Below are 24,244 nucleotides of genomic sequence, written 5' to 3' on the forward strand. Positions count from 1 at the left end.
GTATAGCTTTGCGCGAAATTCAAAAACAAACAAATTCTCTAGTATGTTAGTAACAGTTATCTTTTCCCCTAACATTCAAGCAATTCCAAGGTTATGATCTCTCTTTCATGTTTCATCACGTGAGAAAAGCTAGTCATCTGAGCAAATCTTACGTCACTTTTAAATACGTAACAGTACAGTGTGGTAAATCAGGTGTTCCAAAACTTTTTAGACCTGCGGAGTTTCACATCAGAAAGAAAGAACATTCCAGAGCCTTAATAAAAAAAACACACTAAAAATAGAAACAATTGGTTACTAGCACCAGATAAAGCTTACTTCAATCTTCTACTTACTTGTTCAAAAATTGCTGCTTGCAAAATTTATATCAGTAAAAGTACAGTATACTTATTTATTTTGTAGTGGCTCGGATAGGCTTGCTTTTGTTCATAAAGTAGTTTAATACTTGGAGTTACAGTTGTTTTCCGTAAGCGCAAATCATCTTCAATATTTGGTCTGTTTCTAAATTTAGTCTTTGTTGCTGTATACAGTGAAAATGTTTGCTCACAAAGATATGTTGTTGGATAACGCATCAATTTCAAAGTTCTGTTATTTATTTCAGGGCTTTCCATGGGCATTTGAATCCAAAATTGAATAATTTCTTCCTGCTGAAATTGTGTTGTTAGGGTGTAATCAGTTGAAATTTCTATAAGCTGTTCTTTTTCTTTCTAAGGCAAATTGTTAGTATTTGTAGAGTGAACAAAGGGATTTTGAATCCACAGCAATGTTTCTAAATGAGGAGGGATGTACTTCCCAACAGATATACACAAATCAAATATGTTCTGGTTTTGTTTGTTTGTTTTGAATTTCGCGCATAGCTACACGAGGGCTATCTGCGCTAGTTTTCCCTAATTTAGAAGTGTAAGATTAGAGGGAAGGCAGTTAGCCATCACCACCCACCGCCAACTATTGGACTACTCTTTTACCAACGAATAGTGGGATTGACCGTACATTATAACGCCCCCACGGCTGAAAGGGCGAGCATGTTTGTTGCGACCGGGATTCGAACCCACGACCCTCGGATTACGAGTCTAACGCCTTAACACGCTTGGCCATGACGGGCCCATATGTTCTGGAAGACTGAAACTTTTTCATCTTCACTTAAGGAAATTTCATTCATAAGAAAAAAATCACTGTGATTTTCGAAGCAATCAAGTTCCTCCGTAAGTATACATTCACCCCAACGTTTTAGCATACGTTGAAGCGATTCCATTTTACTCTGAGCTTTGAAGTACGTTACCCTGGTACCCTGCATTGTAGCATTCACCTCATTAAGATAGGCAAATACGTCCGAAAGGTAAGCCACTTTCTGTATCCAGCATTTGTCCCTTAATTTATATGCAAGTTCAAAATGGCATTCAGATAAAAAGAAACCTGTCTCTTCACGCAGTTTGAAAAACCGAGCAAGTACTTTTCCCCGAAAAAAATCATCGGATGTCAGTATAAAGCAGCAAATATTTATGCAGACTTCACATATCCTGACAGAGTAAATTGAAGATCATCACATTGAGTGGTCTTGATTTTATACAATTAACTATTTTTATGACATCATCCAATACCTCTTTTCAGTCTACTGGCATTCGTTTCATTGCAAATGTATAATGATGAAAACGGCAGCGGATACTCTCGGTGTCCGGGGTTTTTCTTTTTTGTGCGTGCCACTGCGCCTGACAATTTTTCAGTCATAGCTGCAGCCCCATCAATGCAAATACTTGAGCAAAGCTGCCATTGGATCTCATGTTCTTCCATAAATAAATCGATCAGTTTAAAAGTTTCTTCGCCTGTTGTTTAAGTAGGCAAAGGTTTGCAAATTAGCATGTCTTCTTCAAAACTAGCTTCGAGAATATAGCAAACAAACAAAAGCAACATCGCATAACGCCGTTGAGCAATTTGCTGACATATCCTTGATTCTTCGAGAAACCGAGTTGTCAGAAAGGGGCACAGAGATAGTTAATGTTTTAAAGAAATTTCTCATCAATCGTGCACTTTACCTAATTTTTTGCGCATGGTTTTATCAAATCTTCTGTAATTGTATGAGCTTCACCTGCTTTTTGTAATACGGTAATTAACACAATATGAAGCAATAAGAGCACCTTTGTTGTCCTGATGGACAAACGAACAAAATGTAGCTTTCCTTGCATTTAACTGCAAACACTTTCTTTTGAAATATTCAGAAGTTGGATTTTTTAATTGGGAGTGTTTGGTTTCTACAGGGACGTAACCAGAAATGGTCATGGGGTGAGTTTGAGTGTTGATGAAACGCGCAGGCGCGAAACCATGTTAGGGGGGTCCAGGGGCATGTCCCCCCGGGAACTTTTTTAATAAAAACATAAAAGAAAAGCCTGAATTATGCATTCTGAGACCACCTTTTCGGCAAATTTCAGAATGGCACACTAGGGTGTTTGTCTTATTTTTTAATCATAAATAAATATATAGGCCTATATATATAATATATAACTTAAAGTTATCAGAAATTTATATGCAAAAACGGCTCGTTTGGGCTGAGAAAACACTTTACATAGAAGAGCGAACAACGTTTCGACCTTCTTCGGTCATCGTCAGGTTCACAAAGAAAGAGGTAACTGACCGGAAGCTGACCACATGTTTGAAAGGGGTTGTGTAACTGTGTGTCGAAATGTAGAGGGCGGTATTAGATGTTTGAATATATAATTTTATTTATTATATTAATATAGGTATAAAGGCGTTCCTTTATATTGGTTTATTTTGGGTTTAAGTTGTTGTATAAGTAAGGCTTCTTTAATTTTACGTTTGTTTATGTTTGTTTCTTTATTTAGTATTTGAGTGTTTTCTATGGTTATGTTGTGTTTATTTGACTTGCAGTGTTCGAAAACGTGTGAAGGTGACTTTTATGTTCTTTGAATCTGGTTTCCATTTTTCTACTTGTTTCTCAATATAGAAGTCGTGGCAGTTATCACATTGTATTTTATAAATAATGTTGGTGTGGTGTTTGTCAGTGTAGTTTTTACATAGTATAGACCTCAGTTTTGTGCCGGGTTTTTGAATAAATTTGGTATTAATTGGAATGTCATATTTTGTTACTAATTTTTGCCAAATGTTGGTTATTTGTTTGCTGATGTCGGGAATATATGGTATACAGCAGTATATGGTTTCGTGGTTTTTGATTCGTGAGCTGTATTTACTTTAGTTGGTTGATTTTGCTTTCTGTCTAGGTGTGTGCGTATAATGTTTTCTACGGTTTGTGGAGGAAACTTATTGATGTTGGTGAAGTATTGTTTTATTTTGTCTAATTCATCGTTAATTTTATCTGGTGAGCATAGTTTTATGGCTGTGTTTATTTGGTTTCTTAGTATGTTGAGTTTTTTGTTTTGTTTCATGTGCTGAGTCCCAAGGAATGTATAGTCCAGTATGGGTGATTTTTCGGTGAATTTCTGTTTGAAATTGTGTATCAGTTCTTGTAATTTTGAGGTTAAGAAATGATATTTGATTGTTTTCTTCCTGTTCACATGTGAAGTTGATGTTGGGATGTATAGAGTTAATGTGATTGAAAAAATTAAGTATGTGTTCTGTAGATTTGAATCCCGCAACCGTGTCATCTACATATCTATACCAGTATAGTGGTGGATGTAATGCTGTGTTAATTGCTTGTGTTTCAACTTGTGTCATAAAAAATATTGGCTAGAACTGGTGATACTGGGTTGCCCATGCTTAGGCCGTTTGTTTGTATATAGTTTTGGTTGTTGAACATGAAGTTTGTCTTTATCGTGGTGAATTCTATGAGGGTTGCTAACTGGTTACTGGGAATTTCTATAGTTGGGTTAGGGTCTCGGATATAGAGTTCTAAGGCTATCTTGCAGGCTTCAGTGGTTGGAACTTCTGTAAAGAGGGATATAACATCGAAACTGGCCATTAAGGCTTTATGATTAAGTTGATTTAGATTAGACTTGAAATTAAAAGAGTCTTTGATAAATGAGCTGGCTGATGTTACATATTTGGAGAATGCCCATGCTATGTATTTACCAAGGTTGTAATTAAACGATTCATATGTGGACATTATTGGTCGTAATGGACAATCTGGTTTATGAGGTTTGGGGATGCCGTATATTTGTGGTGTGCGTGAGTCGGTTTTACGTAGGTAGGAATAAAGTGTTTGTGAAATTGTGTTGGCTTTTTTCATTTGTAGTAGTAATTTGTTCAGTTGCGTCTCGTGTGTCTTTGTTGGATTTGTGTGTATAGGTTTAAATTTGTTCGTGTCTGATAGGATGTTATTCATTTTTGGATGTATTCATTCGTGTTCATTATGACTATAGCGTTACCTTTATCTGCTTTTAGAATTTTTATGGTTTTGTCTTGTTTTAGGTTTTTTATGCAATTAATGTCTATTTTTGTAAGGTTGTTTTTCAGTTTTCTGTTTTGTGAAATTATGTTGATGGTTTTGTGAGAAAATTCTTTGAAAAAATCGTTTAAGATGTTGTTTTTAGGTGTTTCTGGAAAATATAAATTTGTAATTTTACCTGGGAAGGTTGGCTGTTGGATGTCAATAAAATTATCTAAGTTGTCTTCTTTCTGTTGGTTGTTTTTGGTTGTTTCCTTGTTTTTGTTCTCTGTAGAAAGTATTACAAGTCTCCTGGCTAGGTCTTCTAAACATGTTTTGATTTCTATGGTTGGAATGTACCTAGGTGCTATAGCGAAGTTGAGTCCTTTGTTAAGTAGATGTATCTCGTCTGTGTTTAATTGACGGTCGGATCTGTTAATTATGAGGTTAGTCAACGGTTTGTCGTTTTGGTGTCTTTTCTGTTGTTTGCATCTTAGTTTTTCTAGTTTTTTGTTGTGGCAGATCTTTTTGTCTCTGTCGTTTTTAGTATTGATTTGGTTTATGTTTCGTTGTATAAGTCCGTAAATCTCTGGTTTAATGCAGCATGCCAGTTGATGGTCTAGATTCATTTTTTGTTTTTGTAAGTCATGTAGTTCTTTATATTTTGTGTTCAACATGGCTTTCAGTAGTTTTTTTCTGTAAATTTTGAATAATGTTTGTGTATGTATTAAAATTTTTTGAAAGTTTTACCTTTACAAAGTTAGGGGTTAGTTGTTCTTTTCTACATTGTTGAATAAAATAAATGTCATTTCTTCTATTAATAATTCGTTGGTTTAAATTCCTTAGTTTCTAACGATCGTGTGAGCGTGTACTGTTAATAGTGGTGTACGGTATGCTAGTTCAGACATAATGGTAACAGGTAAGTACAAATACACTGAGAACACATGTTGAACACAAAATATAAAGAACTACATGACTTACAAAAACAAAAAATGAATCTAGACCATCAACTGGCATGCTGCATTAAACCAGAGATTTACGGACTTATACAACGAAACATAAACCAAATCAATACTAAAAACGACAGAGACAAAAAGATCTGCCACAACAAAAAACTAGAAAAACTAAGATGCAAACAACAGAAAAGACACCAAAACGACAAACCGTTGACTAACCTCATAATTAACAGATCCGACCGTCAATTAAACACAGACGAGATACATCTACTTAACAAAGGACTCAACTTCGCTATAGCACCTAGGTACATTCCAACCATAGAAATCAAAACATGTTTAGAAGACCTAGCCAGGAGACTTGTAATACTTTCTACAGAGAACAAAAACAAGGAAACAACCAAAACAACCAACAGAAAGAAGACAACTTAGATAATTTTATTGACATCCAACAGCTAACCTTCCCAGGTAAAATTACAAATTTATATTTTCCAGAAACACCTAAAAAACAACATCTTAAACGATTTTTTCAAAGAATTTTCTCACAAAACCATCAACATAATTTCACAAAACAGAAAACTGAAAACAACCTTACAAAAAATAGACATTAATTGCATAAAAAACCTAAAACAAGACAAAACCATAAAATTCTAAAAGCAGATAAAGGTAACGCTATAGTCATAATGAACACGAATGAATACATCCAAAAAATGAATAACATCCTATCAGACACGAACAAATTTAAACCTATACACACAAATCCAACAAAGACACACGAGACGCAACTGAACAAATTACTACTACAAATGAAAAAAGCCAACACAATTTCACAAACACTTTATTCCTACCTACGTAAAACCGACTCACGCACACCACAAATATACGGCATCCCCAAACCTCATAAACCAGATTGTCCATTACGACCAATAATGTCCACATATGAATCGTTTAATTACAACCTTGGTAAATACATAGCATGGGCATTCTCCAAATATGTAACATCAGCCAGCTCATTTATCAAAGACTCTTTAATTTCAAGTCTAATCTAAATCAACTTAATCATAAAGCCTTAATGGCCAGTTTCGATGTTATATCCTCTTTACAGAAGTTCCAACCACTGAAGCCTGCAAGATAGCCTTAGAACTCTATATCCGAGACCCTAACCCAACTATAGAAATTCCCAGTAACCAGTTAGCAACCCTCATAGAATTCACCACGATAAAGACAAACTTCATGTTCAACAACCAAAACTATATACAAACAAACGGCCTAAGCATGGGCAACCCAGTATCACCAGTTCTAGCCAATATTTTTATGACACAAGTTGAAACACAAGCAATTAACACAGCATTACATCCACCACTATACTGGTATAGATATGTAGATGACACGGTTGCGGATTCAAATCTACAGAACACATACTTAATTTTTTTCAATCACATTAACTCTATACATCCCAACATCAACTTCACATGTGAACAGGAAGAAAACAATCAAATATCATTTCTTAACCTCAAAATTACAAGAACTGATACACAATTTCAAACAGAAATTCACCGAAAAATCACCCATACTGGACTATACATTCCTTGGGACTCAGCACATGAAACAAAACAAAACTCAACATACTAAGAAACCAAATAAACACAGCCATAAAACTATGCTCACCAGATAAAATTAACGATGAATTAGACAAAATAAAACAATACTTCACTAACATCAATAAGTTTCCTCCACAAACCGTAGAAAACATTATACGCACACACCTAGACAGAAAGCAAAATCAACCAACTAAAGTAAATACAGCTCACGAATCAAAACCACGAAACCATATACTGCTGTATACCATATATTCCCGACATCAGCAAACAAATAACCAACATTTGGCAAAAATTAGTAACAAAATATGACATTCAATTAATACCAAATTTATTCAAAACCCGGCACAAAACTGAGGTCTATACTATGTAAAAACTACACTGACAAACACCACACCAACATTATTTATAAAATACAATGTGATAACTGCCACGACTTCTATATTGAGAAACAAGTAGAAAATGGAAACCAGATTCAAAGAACATAAAAGTCACCTTCACACGTTTTCGAACACTGCAAGTCAAATAAACACAACATAACCATAGAAAACACTCAAATACTAAATAAAGAAACAAACATAAACAAACGTAAAATTAAAGAAGCCTTACTTATACAACAACTTAAACCCAAAATAAACCAATATAAAGGAACGCCTTTATACCTATATTAATATAATAAATAAAATTATATATTCAAACATCTAATACCGCCCTCTACATTTCGACACACAGTTACACAACCCCTTTCAAACATGTGGTCAGCTTCCGGTCAGTTACCTCTTTCTTTGTGAACCTGACGATGACCGAAGAAGGTCGAAACGTTGTTCGCTCTTCTATGTAAAGTGTTTTCTCAGCCCAAACGAGCCGTTTTTGCATATAAATTTCTCAACAAGTGGGTTTCTCGTCATCACTGATTAAAGTTATCAGGCCCAGCAAAGTAGGTCTACAGTCCTGTCATCAACATATAAAACATAGAGAGTGCAAAATATATGTATAATGTCTATAATCTGTATTCAAATATCATGGACAGTGTGTGTTCAGATTCCCTGGATTTCAAGAATTAACTTCACAAATAAACAGTGGGTGGCATCGTGGCAGGCTGGCAGCCCCATGGAACTAACCTAGTACCATTGGCGCCATCTATAGTGAATGATTCACTATAGATGTGAATACTGTGAATGTGACGTTGACAAACAGAGGTTGCGATAAACAATCATTCACTATGTCAAGCCTGGAAAAGCAAAATACACTGCATGGGTTCTTTAAACCCGTTCATGTGGCTGAACCTTATCAATCTGCTGCAGCCAATCAGGTTGAATCAGAATTGTCAACTGAATTGTCAGAGTCGTCACCGTGGCTTTATACCAGTGCTGCCACTACCACCTCAGGTCCAGTCTGGGACATTGGAAATATTTCTGATGATGTCAGCATTGGTAAACAGGTAAGTCGAATCCTCATTATATTAATTTTGTATTAAAAATCATGCAAACACTCAGATGAGTTTTAGACTGAATATTCATTGCTGCTAGTGATTGTAGGCCTACAGCCACAGGATGTTAGGCCTGTTCTGTGAAGTACAGCTCTAAGCCTTTCTCTTCGAGGTTATTGTACTCTCATAACAAACTTTCTTATGTGCAAAATAACTTAATTAGAACTATGTCTTTCTGTCTCTTTCAGATAAACGCTGAAACCAAAAAATGCCTCCTTGAGAATGCCTGGAAGCCAGGGAGTGATTATGTTTTCCTCCAATGTGGTCCAAGAAAGCTGCATTTTCAGCATCATTGGCTTTCACAGTGGAGATGGCTACTCTACAGTCAACATGCAAAGGGTGATTTCTGCAAGTACTGCTGTCCTTTTGCTCCTGATGGTGCTGGTGTAGAAGCCAGAAATTGGGACAACTAGTGAAATTTCCATACACAAACTGGAAAAAGGCTGTTGAGACTTCAAGGCACATGAATTGAAACAGTACCACCAACACAGCAAAGGAAAAAGCTAACAATTTTCTACAGGTCATAAACACAAGTTCATCTGTGCACTTGCAGCTTGATGCAACTTACAAACAAGAAATTGAACAGAACAGGCAATATTTAATGCCTATTATTGATACTGTATTGCTGTACACAGCCAAAGTCATCATCACTCGACTTACCATTGCTGAATTGTTTTCCTTTAGTTTACCTCTGTGCAACTTACTGCAACAACAGAAGATTGATTTAGGTGCTGCGATGCATCACGCAGAAATAGTGGAAGATTTAATCCATTCACTCAGAAATAATACTGTGAATGAATATAACAACATTTTCTGTGAGGCTCAAACTCTGTGTAGTGAGCTTCAAATTGACATCATAATACCAAGGCAGGCTAAAAAACAGATGTACCGTGCTAACCCACAAACCACTAGCCCTGAGGAGTACTTTCGTATTGTTGTATTTTGTACCATTTGTTGATCACTTTCTTTCACAAATATGTGATCGTCTGTCCAGTCACAAAACCCTCCTTACAAATTTCATGTGTCTACTACCATCAGGATCTACCACAGAACGGTCAGAACCTACAGCACAACAATGCGACCAAATTAAAGAGTTGGTCAATATATACAAGGTTAACATTAACAGCACTTTACTAGCTGCAGTAGGTGAACTTAGGGTTTGGCACAAATCACTTGCGAACAACAGACCAAAAATGTCATAGATGCATATGCAAAGTAGAAACGTTCCCAGTCATTTCTAGACTATTGAAAGTATTTGTCACGCTGCCTGTGTCAACGAGCTCAGTGGAGCGTTCGTTTACAACTCTCAGAAGACTCAAAACGTATTTGAGAAACACCACCACTGAAGATCGATTGAATGGCCTGGCCTCATTATACATTCACCGTGATATTAAAATTGAACCAAACTGTGTTGTAGATGTCCTGGCAAGAACGAACGCCTGTTTGAGCCTTTCATAGATATTTGATTGTATTTCTCTAGTTTTGACAAAACTTGCTGTATTAAAAGAGTGTTCAATCAGAAATTTGCATTTCACCATTTGTTGTGTGTGAAATTATCTGCCATGCAATCACGAATCTTTATGAAACTTCACAGGTGGCAACTGAACTTGTCTAAAAAAGTTTGGGTCCATTTAACCCCCCCCTTGGCTACGTCCCTAGTTTTCTAGATGCCGTTTTAAGTTTGCTGGAAGCAAACTACTGTTACTCAACACTGTTCAACATTCAACACACAACACACTAGGTCCATCTTTATTAGCTGTCCATGTAAAACCATATTAATTAAAACTTTCATCACACTTTCTTTTCTTTCTTGTTTCGGAACTTCTTGCATCATCCTGCGTTGAAGTGCTTGCACACGACAATAACGCCGATGAATTCGTATTAGGCCTAGAACGAGGAAGATTTTTACTGGTATCATATTTATTACTGATATTCAGCCACTTATCCATTATAAGGGTAACAACTAATTTTAGTTCGTCCAAAAACGTATTCTTATACCTTTGGCACTTCAAAAGTATTTTTACGGACACAAAACAGTTTCTCGATGAAAACTCGTTGAAGCACTTGAGTTTTATTATCATACAATGACTGCCGACCTAATATCAGTGTTGCCATTACGAAGTCAGAAATAAAGATTTGTGAAAAAAAGACTAGGCCGCTTGAATGATATATTTTTTTTAAGGAAAAGGGTAACCTATCATTTTCACAAATTTTTAAGCCAAATAACAAAGTATTAACCCAGATCTGACGTGCGTCTAAATCTCAAACGAAATGAAACATGACATTATAGAGCTCATTGGTACCAAGTTGTTCTAATTAAACTACAACGAATCTAACAACTACTAATTATAATTGTCATTAAAAATAATTATACTTCATATAAATATACTTTGAAATTGAAACAATTGATAATGAATTTAATTGCATCATAACGTTTCAAATTTCAGTTATGACGTCATGCTTCATTTTGTGCGAGATTTAGCCGCTAATCCAGATCTGACTTTTAAAAGACATTTGACATTATTAGTGCACAAAATGAACCATGCATCAGTTGCACATAATATCACTGTGTTCAAAGAACAAAACCAACAAAACATGAATTTCACACAAAAACAAAACTCAATGAATATTTACTGCAAATCAATGTGACTTTTGCTGTTGCTTTTCAGAGACAAGTTTAGAAATGCGCGGCAAGTGCCATTTCATATCATTTTCGCAACAAAGTCTGTTCCTTTTCTTCGTTTTTATGTCTACCATCCTCGAAAAGGATTGCTCGCAAAGATACGTTGTAACAAACGGTACGAGTATCTCAAGGGCTTTCTTAGCAATAAGAGGGTACGCTACGATTTGGTGACACCAAAACGTTGAGAGCGTTGTTGTTCTGAAAAGTTGCTGTTGAACCTAGCTCTGCTGAAGTTCAATGATTTCGTCAAGGTGTTCATCATTGACATCTGCTGTCGCAACACTAAACGTGAACGGCTGTTTCACCCATGCTGGATATGACTCTCTGGCGGGGAAGTATCCGTCGAGAGACTTTGCGAGCTCATCTAAGTACATGGCAATTGCTTTCTCAAGTTACCCGGGTACAGAAATGTCTCCGATTTCAGACACATCTTCGATCTTACTTACACAGTCGTCCAGCAGGAGAAAGTTTGCAAAGTTATTATTTTCTGTTCATCGTTTCCATAACGGTAGCTTTTTTTGAAAAGCCTTCAGGTTTTCTTCCGCTTCGATGATGTTGACTCTACCACCCTTAGTTGTTGTAAGAGGTTTACAAAATAAAAAAATCTTCTTTTATCTCGTCGTTCTTCACATAGCGCACGAATACAACAAGCTGGCTTAGATTGGAAACGTCGGTGGTATCGTCGAGTTGAAGGCTGAATTTTGCTGGGCTTGAAATCAGATCTGCAACTACTGGAGCCAAGATGTCATCTATTCTGCTGCTGATGGTGTCATTTGAAAGAGGAATTTTGGATAACTTATTTTCAGCAGCTTTTCCCAGCATGATATTCGCCATCTTCAACACAGCTGGTTTTACGAGTGCTTCACCAATGGTGTGTGGTTTGCCCTGCTTTGCGATCAAGTATGCAACTTCGTACGATGCTGTGAGGATTGGTTTGTCGATGGGTACAAAGTCGAGAACAGACAAAGTAGCCTTTTCATCGAACCTGGCTCTCTTTACCTTGAATTCAGCAAGCATTGTGTTCTTGTATTTCCCATCTCCATGCAACTTTAGGGAGTGTTCTCTTAGTATTGCCAGTGCTAGACTAGAATTGCTCAACTTGGCATTGTAAATCATGCATTGAGGACGCTGATTCCCATTATGTGCCCTTATACACGTGAATCCATATTGTACGTATTTGTTCGACCACTTTCTGTTTTTGCTCGACATAGTTAGTATGAAGGGATTGAAAGATTAGGAAAAAATCACAAATGACGCACGATTACTACAGTCACAAGTCGACTGCTAAGCGCACGAAGTTCCTTGCAGCACAGATATTAAGGCCAAGTGATGTGACGTAATCAGCCGCAGCTAATGATGGCCAAGTGGAGCATGACGTCACGAATCATACGAGTGGGGTGAATGGAACGGACACACACACTTGACCTCCGTCGAACTCTGAGACTGACTCACCGAACCCCTGGGGTTTGATTGAACCCAGGTTAAGAACCACTGCACTAGATGAAAGATCGCTACCAACTCGTTTGCAATTATAATCAAACAGTGAAATTTCACTGTCACTCATAATACATCTAAAGCCTCAAGTGTGAACCATGATTTTTGGAGGTAATGGATCACTGATCCAAAATTCGGCACGTTAATCACTGGATCCTACACTCTAGTGCCAGATGCAGAGTAAAAAAAAGTGAATGTGGTTTCGCAATTTATGTCCATCATTCACTGCTGTACTTTTACTCCGACACGAAAACTCTTCCAAGATGTCGTTTTTTTGTTTTGTTTTGTTTGGAAATTTCGCACAAAGCTACTCGAGGGCTATCTGTGCTAGCCGTCCCTAATTTAGCAGTGTAAGACTAGAGGGAAGGCAGCTAGTCATCACCACCCACCGCCAACTCTTGGGCTACTCTTTTACCAACGAATAGTGGGATGTCGTATAATGTAAAAACAACAAAGAAAACAGCACCTTTATTGTTCAAAACTGGTTTGAAGAGAAAATAACTTTAGCAATTTTTATTGGCCATTACAACTCATGGATCACAATCTTATTGATTATTTTTAGGTTACACTTCAATGTTCTATTAACTACTTTATACCTAGTCTAGTTCTTGAAGAATACTTCTGAACAAACAGTCTACAGTTGAACAAGATACATTTCGCATGAAAAGTTGTTCACTCAAAATTATTTGAAGGGGACGTCCAAGTCAAGTGTGGAGCAATGTCACAGCAAAGCACTTTTGAAACGTGTTTCTAAAGAGAAGTGGTTTTGTATTTCAAAATAAAACTAACATTTTAACTACATAAGATATTACAATAGTACATTTATTGATGCTAGAGCTGTACAGTAACTTATTGACTAGATCAACACCAAAAGCTTAGCATAACATATAGTCACAGAACATTGAATTTATTATATCCAAAACATGAAATTATACCAGTTTTGATTTTTTTTACTCACTCTATCAATGCAACTGTTAGTAAAATGTTAGCTGTTCAAACACAACCAAAGTATCATTCATTAGCTACACCAATAAGTATTATAATTTATCAGTATTAGGAATATTTTAAGTTGTTTTTAATTTTGAAATTAGGGTCAAACCAGTTTCATGGTTTAATAAGGTAGCTGCCTTTAATGTTGCTAAAATAATCTGTACTATCTTACTTTCTTCGGAACAAGAGTAGGTACATCAGAAGAAAAGATTTTTCGAAATGTCATGTTTCTATTAGAATAATCCAAACCTAATATTAATTTTCGTTAAACCGTCTCTAAAACAATATTTCAAACCACGTGAAGTCACGTCTATCATGAACTGTGAACTGGTGAATGAGTGGTAATCAAATCAATAAACTTTTCATATTTGTCATTTTTATACCTGGACTGATAACAATTTCAGGTTATTAACCTTTTATTAATTATTGATGTTAACAATTTTATGATACATTATCTTATAAACAATATTTCCATCAACTTATCAAGCTCAGTTTTTTTTTCTTTTTTGAGGTGGTCCCCAAAATAAAGGAAAACAACATCTGACATATCCTAGACAGTATATGACAAACAAGAAACATAAATGAAAATGTTTGCTAATGAATTCACTTTTAATGTAGAAAGCTACCTTCTTATATACAAGCTCAGAAATTAATTTTAAAAAGTGTTAGCATGCATCTATAAATTCAGTGACATTTAGTCATTAGTAAATGTTGAGATAAACAATGTTCAATTATGAATAAACGTAGTGTTTCACTTCCATGTCATATACATCTTAAAAATATTCTTTTCTTTAATCAAAAATAATTAAAATTGCAAGAAAGCTGATGTAAAAAAATAAAAAACGTTTCAGATGATTTGGTCTGACTACTTACAAAGCTAGCCATCCCAAATACAGCAGAGACACAATTGATGGAAGGCAGCCAGTCACAATTATCCATCACCAATTCTTGAGCTATTCGTTTTTTAATGAATAATAGAATTATCACCCCAAAGGATGAAAGGGCGAGCATGTTTGGTGTAATGGGGATTTGAACCCACGACCCACAGACTGCGAGTCAAGTGAGCTAACCATCTGGCTGTGCTGGGCTAATCTCAAATGAAACAATTAGCAGTCATTCTGCATAGCAAAAGATATTTTTTTTGTCTAACACAAAAAGTGATTTCCACATGTTTGAAAGATAATAATTAAAAACATAATAAGCATATTTACATAATCAATATACTTTGAATATATTTTTGAATTAAGAAATAACACACCACTGGGCACAAAACCACAGAGTATCTAGCCTAAAATCACATTTAGCAAACTTTAACCTTCATCACAAATATCTCAAAAATGTTACAACAGTTTCTGATTCATTAAATCAGTTCAATTGTTGCTGTAATAACTGAGGGGAATTTTTTTTCTTCACAATGAGCTCTGAATCATATTCAGAAGTATAGTGTGTTTCATGATTAACTAACACAGTAAAATTCAACATGAACTCTTACGTTCACATATGCTTTCCTTGATTTCCATTGTATGAATATACAACTGGCTGTAACTCATACAAAATCATAATTAGGTCACCAAGAATACTCAACTCTTTAAGCTTAGTTACATCTACATGGACAGAAAAATGTTTTATTCAAATAGTTTGCCTGGTTATTGTTACTGTCATATCACTCAGGGTAAAGACATGTTGTAACATTAACAAGAATTCTGCTATGAATTACCAAATCTTCTTTACAGTTCCTCTACAAGCAGTGCTGGTGGCCAGACTTCATTCAGTCTTATGTATAACTAATCCAGTCGAAAATTGAATACACAAAAAAAAGGGATGGGTAAAGGTTGACACAGAGAGAAAATATTTATATTAGTTATTAAGTTTAGTAATCTAGTCACCTGTTATAGTTGAATTTTAACACAATCACAGCTGTCTGTGGCATGCTTATTGCAGGTATCCACCAGAGTTTTAGTGTTAAAAGCTTACACTTACTGCTGAGCCACTCACTGGGAAGCAGTGTAAGCAATACAATCAAATTATGTCTTGCAGAGATACAGGCTAAGAAAAAATGTGTATGGGTAAAAATTAAGTTTGATTTCCACTTGGCAAAGATGCAAATGCTTATCTTAATTATAACACCCAAAATACATATCAAATTCAAAATTCCTAATCAAACATACATTCACAGTGATAGGTAGAAGTCCAAAAATGCTTGTAATAACTTTCTATGGATATAAAAAACATAACTTCCTTTCATTGAACTTCTCCCCTATAGGTAATAAATTCTTAAAAACTGTTAAAAAATAAACCTCCTACAATAAAAAATCAATAATGGTTAAATATTTCAAGCATTTCATGTTCTACAAATAATGGCTGCTATCTTTAAAGCTACACAGTGTTTCTCAAAGTACTTCCAACTATTTTCACAAGCATCTTTCCTCCCTACCCTTTCTTGGGGGAAGGGATGTGGACAGACATTCCACTTACTAACTGTTGAAACTACTTTACTTCTGAAACTATTTTTGAATTTCATTTATTACAATTTTATTGCAGGAGATCAATTTATTACACACAACTATTTTTTCTTAAGCCTTTCATTAAAAACTCAAAATAAAATGAATTATTTGACTAAAAAGTCATGAGAAATTTTGAAATGTGTGTAGTTTTTTACAGAAATTTGTGAAATATTATGCTGACATGATTGTCATTACAAACAATCTAAAGTAGCCCCACTACAAATACCCTCACTGTTTTAACTTTTAAAGAATTTTCTATCTTTGGGCACAGTTAACAGTAAGTACCTGAACATCTCCAAACAAGCATGACCCACTACCAAATGTGGTGATTCTGAAAAATATTTTGATTTTTCTCATGAAGTGTACTCTGTATTTTAATTTCCTTCATAACAAACAGCATGAATTTCATTTATTTTTACAACACATTACTTAATGCTTCCATTATTGAGGAATTCTTTACCTTTAAAACAATAAGTATATAGAATCCTATCAAATGTTAGTATTATTCAAAATACCAAAATCAATTACTTTTTTTCAAAGATATACTCTTTGTGATTAACAGGAGTATAAAAACTTTTATACGATATAGATTAGTAAAAATTCTTGAATAACTATGAATATAATCTGTAATAAGAGTTTGAACAAACATTATTACTAATTTTTAAAGCCAATACTACTTCTATATTACACAGATTATTCATTTTAATTTGTGTTCAGTATTTTTGGTTTAGGTTGAACACTAAAAAGTCTTAAACACAGCACATGTACATGCATACATAGAAATATTCTATATAAGACAAATACCCAAATTTATGCAATTATCAAGTTTTTAAAAACTTGAAAATCTATAATAGACTTTTATAGTTATTATGTTACATGGTTATTATATTGCAAAATAGTGCTTTTTTTGCCGTAACGTGAGATCACAATGGTGGCACCATGTCTTATTCAACTTTAAGGGAGCAACTACAAAATTTGCAATGTTTCAGTTTCTATACTGATATCCCACACCTCAAGCCTCACTTTCTTCAGATACTTTATGTTCTAACTGACAGACTGGAGACTGGTCCTGACTGGTGTTTGAAGAAACTGCATTTATATCTGATGACTGGCTGTCCAACACAAGAAATTTTCCATCTTCACTGACAGTAGGCCCAAGGATATCTTCTTTTGTAACGTTATCCAATAACTTAAAAACCAAATATCATGTACATGCAAATAAATAAACTGTTATGTGATATTTCTTTTTAGTTTATAGCCACATACACAACACTAAAAAGAGTGAAAACATAATAATTAAATGTGGTCCAATAAAATCACATTTTAATTATTTAGAATATTTTAAGTACATTAGTTACATTTTTATTGAGGGTGGGTAGGTGTGGAATAAATTTCATGTCGTAACAGCCTGATGTTTTAGTAACCTAAACAAACTACTTAACATTCGGAAAGCTGAAAAAATTATTATATAACAGAATTAATGTTTAAAATTAAATTGTTCACAAATAAAGAACTAAGAACTAATGTCTACTGATAACAATTTAGAGTTACAGGTGGTATATTAATGAATAAGCCACATCAATTAAGTCATTAACTTAAGTGAACATGTCAACATTTCACTGTAAGTTTTAAAGATTATTTCTATCATTGAATTTAGGCTAAAACCTTACCTCACTTGTTTTGTCTTCTTCCTTTTTCTTGCGAATCTGTGAAGTGTAAAAACATTTGTTTAACATCCTAGAATAGTTTTTTATTACATAAATTATATTAGTTTAGAGCAATACAGATGAACTAACTTGAATGAGATAAATGTACTGTTATATTTATATCCCAATAAATAAACACACACACATATTAAAGAGTCTGATAAAAACACAAGTTCCAAACTTTAACCATTCACTAATCTATTTGTCTTATGACAACTTTTGTTTTCATGCACAAAAGTGGATTTTTTTTTTCTTACCATAATTTTGTTTAAGGCAATGTTAGCTGCTGTAGTTAATGCCCCACATATCTATGGAAAAATACAGAATATTTTAGATGGCTAAAAAAAAAACAAAATAGGTAATTATTTTCACTCAATTATTAGCTCTCATAACATCATACTGAAATATTGGTACACCAAACTTTTCTTACAAGAAAATTCCAGTTTCAAACCTTATGAAGTAACAAGAGAAAAATAATTTTTTTGGTATATGTATTAGTGATAAACTTTTTAATACTTGTGTTACATGGACATAAACATATATTTATAGTTTTCAACTTCCAAAATGCACAATGAAGATTAATTATATTTACTAATAACTGCAAGTTATGAAATGTTTACTTTCCATGAAATAAGTTAATTTAGTGATGAGCAAACTACAACAAATGGCAGCTGCCTGTTGTTAAAAAGAACCACAAGTCCTATACTCTTATGTTTTTTACATTAAACAATTGTCATTAATTCCAGTTGACTCATTATGAATACTATATTTCCACAATCTGTCAAAGAAAATTATTTTGGTGTTGTTTAACACTTGTGTTATGCTATTGTAAAATATCAGAAGTAACTGAAAAGAAACTCTTTAAACCTCTACATACCTCACCTATAATATTTGTAGGGAAGTAAACTCTTAATAACTTAAGAGTTAAATCATATATCCTTATGTTCAGGACAAGCAGCTGTTCCATAAAGGTAAATTACATATTTCTTACAGTAAACATGTTAACAGATGATGTAACATAAAAGTAATAACATAATTTCTTTTTATGCACCAGCTATTTCTGAGCATACCTCATGGAGAAACTTTTTAGCTTACTAGCTATGTTTGAGAGGAATGTTTGTTTATATAAGTAGACAATAAAGAAGTTTTAAATATAACACTATAAATGGTCATGAAATGCACACTTCGACCTCACCAAGGCAGGAGGGATGACATTTAATTAAAAAAAAGTATTTTTTTAAAGGACAATCACTGTACAACCATCCATAATTTTAAAGTGACAGACTTAGCTTACTAGCTATGTTTGAGAGGAATGTTTGCTTATATAAGTGGACAATAAAGAAGTTTTAAATATAACACTATAAATGGTCATGAAATGCACACTTCGACCTCACCACGGCAGGAGGGATGACATTTAATTAAAAAAAAAGTATTTTTTTAAAGGACAATCACTGTACAACCATCCATAATTTTAAAGTGACAGACTCAGAGGGCAAGCTGTTGGTCAACAGCAACCACCACCAATTTTTCAGGTATACTTGTCTGAATATATACTGGAATATGACCATCGCTCTTACAGCAAAGCCTATGGCTCCAAAGTGCATAACACATTTCTGTGACAAGTTATGAATGACGAATCACTGGATTTCAGTTTGAGCACACAAATTCCAGGATACCTTATGTTTGAGACTGCAGTATTCTGATGTGTTGTACACACACATTAGTTCCTTATGTTAAACCAATCTTAGAATAGTTTCTGTAATGTGGAATTATATGCTACACACTGTATTAACAAAACACCTTGGTTAATCTAAACCATTACTCTTACAAAGTTGTTACCTCTTCAGCAGATGTCTGCACTTCAAAAACATGACAGTGGAAAGTTGCTTGCTCAATGTTTTCTGATCTTGTTCTTGTAATAAAACCTAAAAGCCTTGAAGAATCACAATTACTAATAGTTTTAAACTGTTTTCCATTTTTGTAAGATTTATTTATAACCAAAAGGAAAATAACACTTGAATACTTCTTATTTTATACTACACTACACTTAAATTTTACTTGACCTGAAAAGTTCATAAAGAAGTTTTATAGAGAGTTCTTTCTGTATATTCATATACAACTGACCTTTGAACAATTAAAATTACAATTTACAAGAAAGAAAAAAACATCGTTAAGTTCAATTTTTCAAAGCTGTGTTCAGACAGATGTTTTATTAACTCTATGTTTAACTATTTCTTTCCTTATGTTTATTTTTTATTTTCTCAAACATTTAATTGGTTAACAGTAAACTTTTCATGACTGTTTTAAACAAGCTTCTACAAGACATTCTATCACCATGTCTATCATACCTAATTTCTCTTGTTCAAAAGTACTGTAAAATAAAATTTTTGTAGCAATTGCATTTGATATTTAAGTAAAATAATTTTTTTACAAAATAAAAGGATACTGATACCTCTTATTATCCCTATGGGTTGTCCAAAATGATATGTCTTCTAATGGAAAAATAGCTCTTACAGCTTGATGTGAAGGATCTAGTACCCTGGGATAACAGAAATAGAAACAAACCATTTACTTTAAAGACCCTCTTACACATCAACAAAAGTTGGCAGGTATTGCTTAAAGAACAATCTGTCTGGAAGAAACAAAATCTGGAGGTGCTTTAACACTTTTATAATTATCTCCACCAGCTCTATCTCAAGAGTACCAAATGTTTTCCAGAGTTACTTTCTTTGAAGCAGATACTCTCAGAAGTATACACCATGAATGAACCCCTAATTTTGAAGACTATCAGAAAAGATCACTAAAAGCTAATTGTGAAAGAAAATAGAACTGAAATTAGTTAACAAAAATTCTTTATGTTTTGATAAAAAATATACTTTTTTATTAATTAAAATATTAGTATCTTATTAACTTTTACAGCTTCGTTTCTTGTTATTTGGTTTCTGAAATGAACATAAGACGTTGTCCAATAAAACTTAATGTTAATGTTTTGATAAAATAGATCTTTATTCAAAGAATTTACAAAAGCATTCACACTTGTAGAAATTTTTGCTCTAATGAGAGAATGATAATTAGAACTTACTTCAGAAATTCATGGGTCACAACAAGATGGGATTCTGACATTTTAAAGATGTTGTGTATGGCCCGTGCTGCCATAATCTGTCGAATTGTCTCATACACAACCTGATCTCCTGTTTCAAGAGAGTATTTCAGTTATATATCCATATTCAAAAAACAGTTAACAGTTCTCTTACTTGGATTCATCTTCATATTTCAATAATGATTACTTTTAACCTAGCTATTATAATACAGTTGTGCTGACCCATTTGATTTTCAGATTTTGTAGTGATAACATTTCAATTTCTGTAGTAGTGCAAACTTATTCAAAAATTTGAGCTCAAATGTAAAATAGCGTTTCTTAAAATTATGAGTACTTGATCAGAAGATGTGATCTTCAAAAGGGAGCTTATTTAATATTTTAACTTATCATCATTTTATATTTTAACTTTTTTTTTTCCAATTATTACACAACAAAGGTTAAAGTTTGGCTAAAGGTTTATATAAAACCTTGTTGTGTAGTATTTATCTGTGGTTGAATAATTAAAGCTATTCTTAGCTGAAGTAAAATATATTTTTGCAAAATCAAATAACTACTAATTAAAAATCAATAATTACATACTACTTATTTTGTGAAGCAATGATAATTCATTTATTTTAAATTATGGGAATATTTTTTACAACACAGAGGTACGTCTATGGGCTTATAACACTAGAAACTTGGTTTTAATATCTGTGATAGGCAGAGCACAGATAGGAGAAGTTTAATTTGTTCACTAAGTATCAACATTGGCAGTTCAGGCCAGATGTATTCAGTGGAAAAGCACATGGAGTACTAAAAGCTGAACATGTTCTATGAGTAGATGTGGAATTCTAGGCTAGATATATTCAGCACATGAGCACAGGGAATAATAAATGCTGAATGCACTCTGAAGTATGCATATGTGGAACTATGGGTTGGATGTAAATAGTATACTATGTAATTAATATTTTGCAATATTTTAGATAAGAAAATCTGATGTTTTAAAAATGTATAGACATTCATTAAATTAACTGTATAGTATTAACCATAAGAAATACATGTAAAAGTTAATAATGATGCTAAATTATGTGAAGAAAAAGATGGATTGATTTCACATTGTTTTGTCACCTCTGTCCTTCTTCACCTGCATAGTACCCATGAATCGAACAGGATACACCTCCCAGAATGGTGAGGTTGCATCTTTTGCAGCATCTGCAGATATGGTCAGACTTGACTGGTCAAAAGGATTAATCCTCCTAGGATAAAAATACCAAACAACATACACTGTGCTGTACTAAGTATGACAGAAGTATGAAGGTAAATTTTCCACCTGTAACAAGTTATCCAGTGACATAACAAGTATGTGAGATTGACTCTTTGTTTCTCATTAAAAAAAAAAAGTTAATAATTAATACTGCAGTGATGATGAAAAAATTTCATAATAAAGATATGCAAAAATAATAGAGGTTCAAATGTACATAGGCCATTTCAAGTTATTAAAATAAGATAAAACTTCAATGAATTATAAATTTAATTATGACTTAACTATTAATTAGCACTCCTAGAAGTCATTATATTGTTTGCTACATCTGAGATAATTAAAAACCTTTACCTTGTTCTACTTTTGCTTGCATACAGTTTTATAATATTAAATTACACATTTAATCATGCAAATGAGAAAGTTATATGAAAAACAAAAATATAGTTTAGGACATACACTTAAAATTATGTCATATACGAAAAAGGAAAAAATGTAAAAGGCAGCCTTTTAATCGTGGTCTTCCCACACTGTTAAAAATGTAAAACCATAGAGTTTTTTGTTTCTCTAGTTTGATCAGACATAGTATTTTACAGTGCATATACCTTCAAAAGAGCAAAATTTAATAATTATTATCAAAATCAAAAGGAATGATTTCATTACATAAAACATCATGTTTTGTATGCAAGTCAAATACTGTAAGTTTTCAGCTTAATTAGTTGACTACAGTTTTGGAAACAATTACATAATCCTAAAAATATCTGTTCATTTTGGTTGAATGCACCTTCAATTTTGCAGAAGCTGGAATAACTACTTAAAAACCACTAATCACAAATATTGTTAATGTTCTAGTGAGAAGTTCAGTTAACAAAATATATACATTTTTTTTTCAGAAGAAATGAAATAAAAGAGAATGTTCTGCAGGTGAACAGTAATATTAATAAACTGAGACATAAAACAAATGAGGTTTTTTTTACACCATACAGGGTCATCATGGTGAAGTAAAATCTCAGAATCTCACTTTTTTGTATAAGCCAACATACAGATATGTATAGATACAAGTTATATAATTTAAAAAATATATTTAAAGTTTCAAAATACAAAAACACATTGAACATTACAAAACGTTTCAAGCAATTCCAGTAAACACAGAAAATGTTTAAATAAGACATATCTCACAGTGGTGGTCCTTCTTTAGGTTCTTTGTTAGACTGGAGCTCTTCTGATGGAGAAAACATATCAAACTGGATAGGAACGTCCAAGACAAGGTGATCGATTGGTGACGAGGGAGGTGTCGATCCTGATATAGACTTTTTACTGCAGATAAAAAAAAAATACACAACAAAAACAAGTTATTAGACAATAATAATTCTGTTTCCACTACTAAAATGTTTAATGTATGTTTAACGATTGCTTTTAATTTTAGTTTTGATACAGTTGTATATTGCCTGTAATATATTTTGTTTCTGAAAATTAAAAAAAACATCATATACATTTATATCATAACGTAAAGTATAAAAGTATGTTAACAATTCCTACTACATAATAGTGTTAAAAATGATCTACAGTTTGTGAAGAGAATACTGTTCAAGTTGAACAATATTTCAAGATATACTTTAAACTTGACATAATTGGGGAATATTTATAAATGTGTTAAGTGCTTCTATCAACATCTTTAAAGGTTCCATTATAAAATAGAGTAACTTTATTGCTTAGTTTACCATTGTAGTTTCAAATAATTTTTAAGACAGTTTAGAAATAAATACTGTAGGCTTACTTTTCATTAGAACTGATGTTTGGAACAGGAGGTACTGGAGAAAATTGCTGTGGCTGATATAAATGGATGGAAAAAGTTATTCAAACAAAAGCACAAACATTTTCTGACAAAACATCTACTGATAGTTACTTTTTTAATTCTAAAAACTTAGTACTTCAAACTATATAATTTTCCTTCTCTTATATTTATCTAAAAAAAACCATAAAACATATTTAAAAGGGAAATGAAATGCCTGATTTCATTTCACTCCTAGATTAAATACTTGCAAAGAAAACACAAATACATCATATTTACAAAATAATTTGATGTAAATCATCTTCAAACACTAACACCTTACAGTGCTAGGAACAGTTCTGGAAAATATCCTGTTACTTTAACATCTT

The 24,244-nt window shown here is 33.3% G+C and overlaps 1 protein-coding gene and 1 long non-coding RNA gene across 3 annotated transcripts in view; one reads left to right on the forward strand and one right to left on the reverse strand.

Annotated features, from left to right (window-relative positions):
- The window catches only part of LOC143222611 (uncharacterized), a 34,707-nt gene extending 25,155 nt beyond the window's left edge, over positions 1-9,552 (forward strand). Inside the window, exon 3 of the long non-coding RNA XR_013012379.1 lies at positions 8,559-9,552. This is a non-coding gene — a long non-coding RNA (uncharacterized LOC143222611). The remainder of the gene's footprint in view (positions 1-8,558) is intronic.
- A 3,796-nt stretch (positions 9,553-13,348) lies between these two features.
- Positions 13,349-24,244, reverse strand: part of LOC143222612 (DCC-interacting protein 13-alpha-like) — a 40,344-nt gene continuing 29,448 nt past the window's right edge. For both annotated transcript variants that reach the window (XM_076449309.1, XM_076449308.1), the window contains exons 14-22: positions 23,862-23,914; positions 23,264-23,401; positions 21,955-22,082; positions 20,830-20,938; positions 20,200-20,286; positions 19,587-19,680; positions 18,005-18,055; positions 17,712-17,747; positions 13,349-17,230 (exon numbers count right to left, since the gene is read on the reverse strand). In XM_076449309.1, the coding sequence (XP_076305424.1) occupies positions 17,054-17,230; positions 17,712-17,747; positions 18,005-18,055; positions 19,587-19,680; positions 20,200-20,286; positions 20,830-20,938; positions 21,955-22,082; positions 23,264-23,401; positions 23,862-23,914 (873 nt within the window). In that variant the 3' untranslated portion in view covers positions 13,349-17,053. The remainder of the gene's footprint in view (positions 17,231-17,711; positions 17,748-18,004; positions 18,056-19,586; positions 19,681-20,199; positions 20,287-20,829; positions 20,939-21,954; positions 22,083-23,263; positions 23,402-23,861; positions 23,915-24,244) is intronic.

The sequence above is a fragment of the Tachypleus tridentatus genome, chromosome 8, assembly GCF_004210375.1.
Source record: "Tachypleus tridentatus isolate NWPU-2018 chromosome 8, ASM421037v1, whole genome shotgun sequence".
Taxonomy (NCBI): Eukaryota; Metazoa; Arthropoda; class Merostomata; order Xiphosura; family Limulidae; genus Tachypleus; species Tachypleus tridentatus.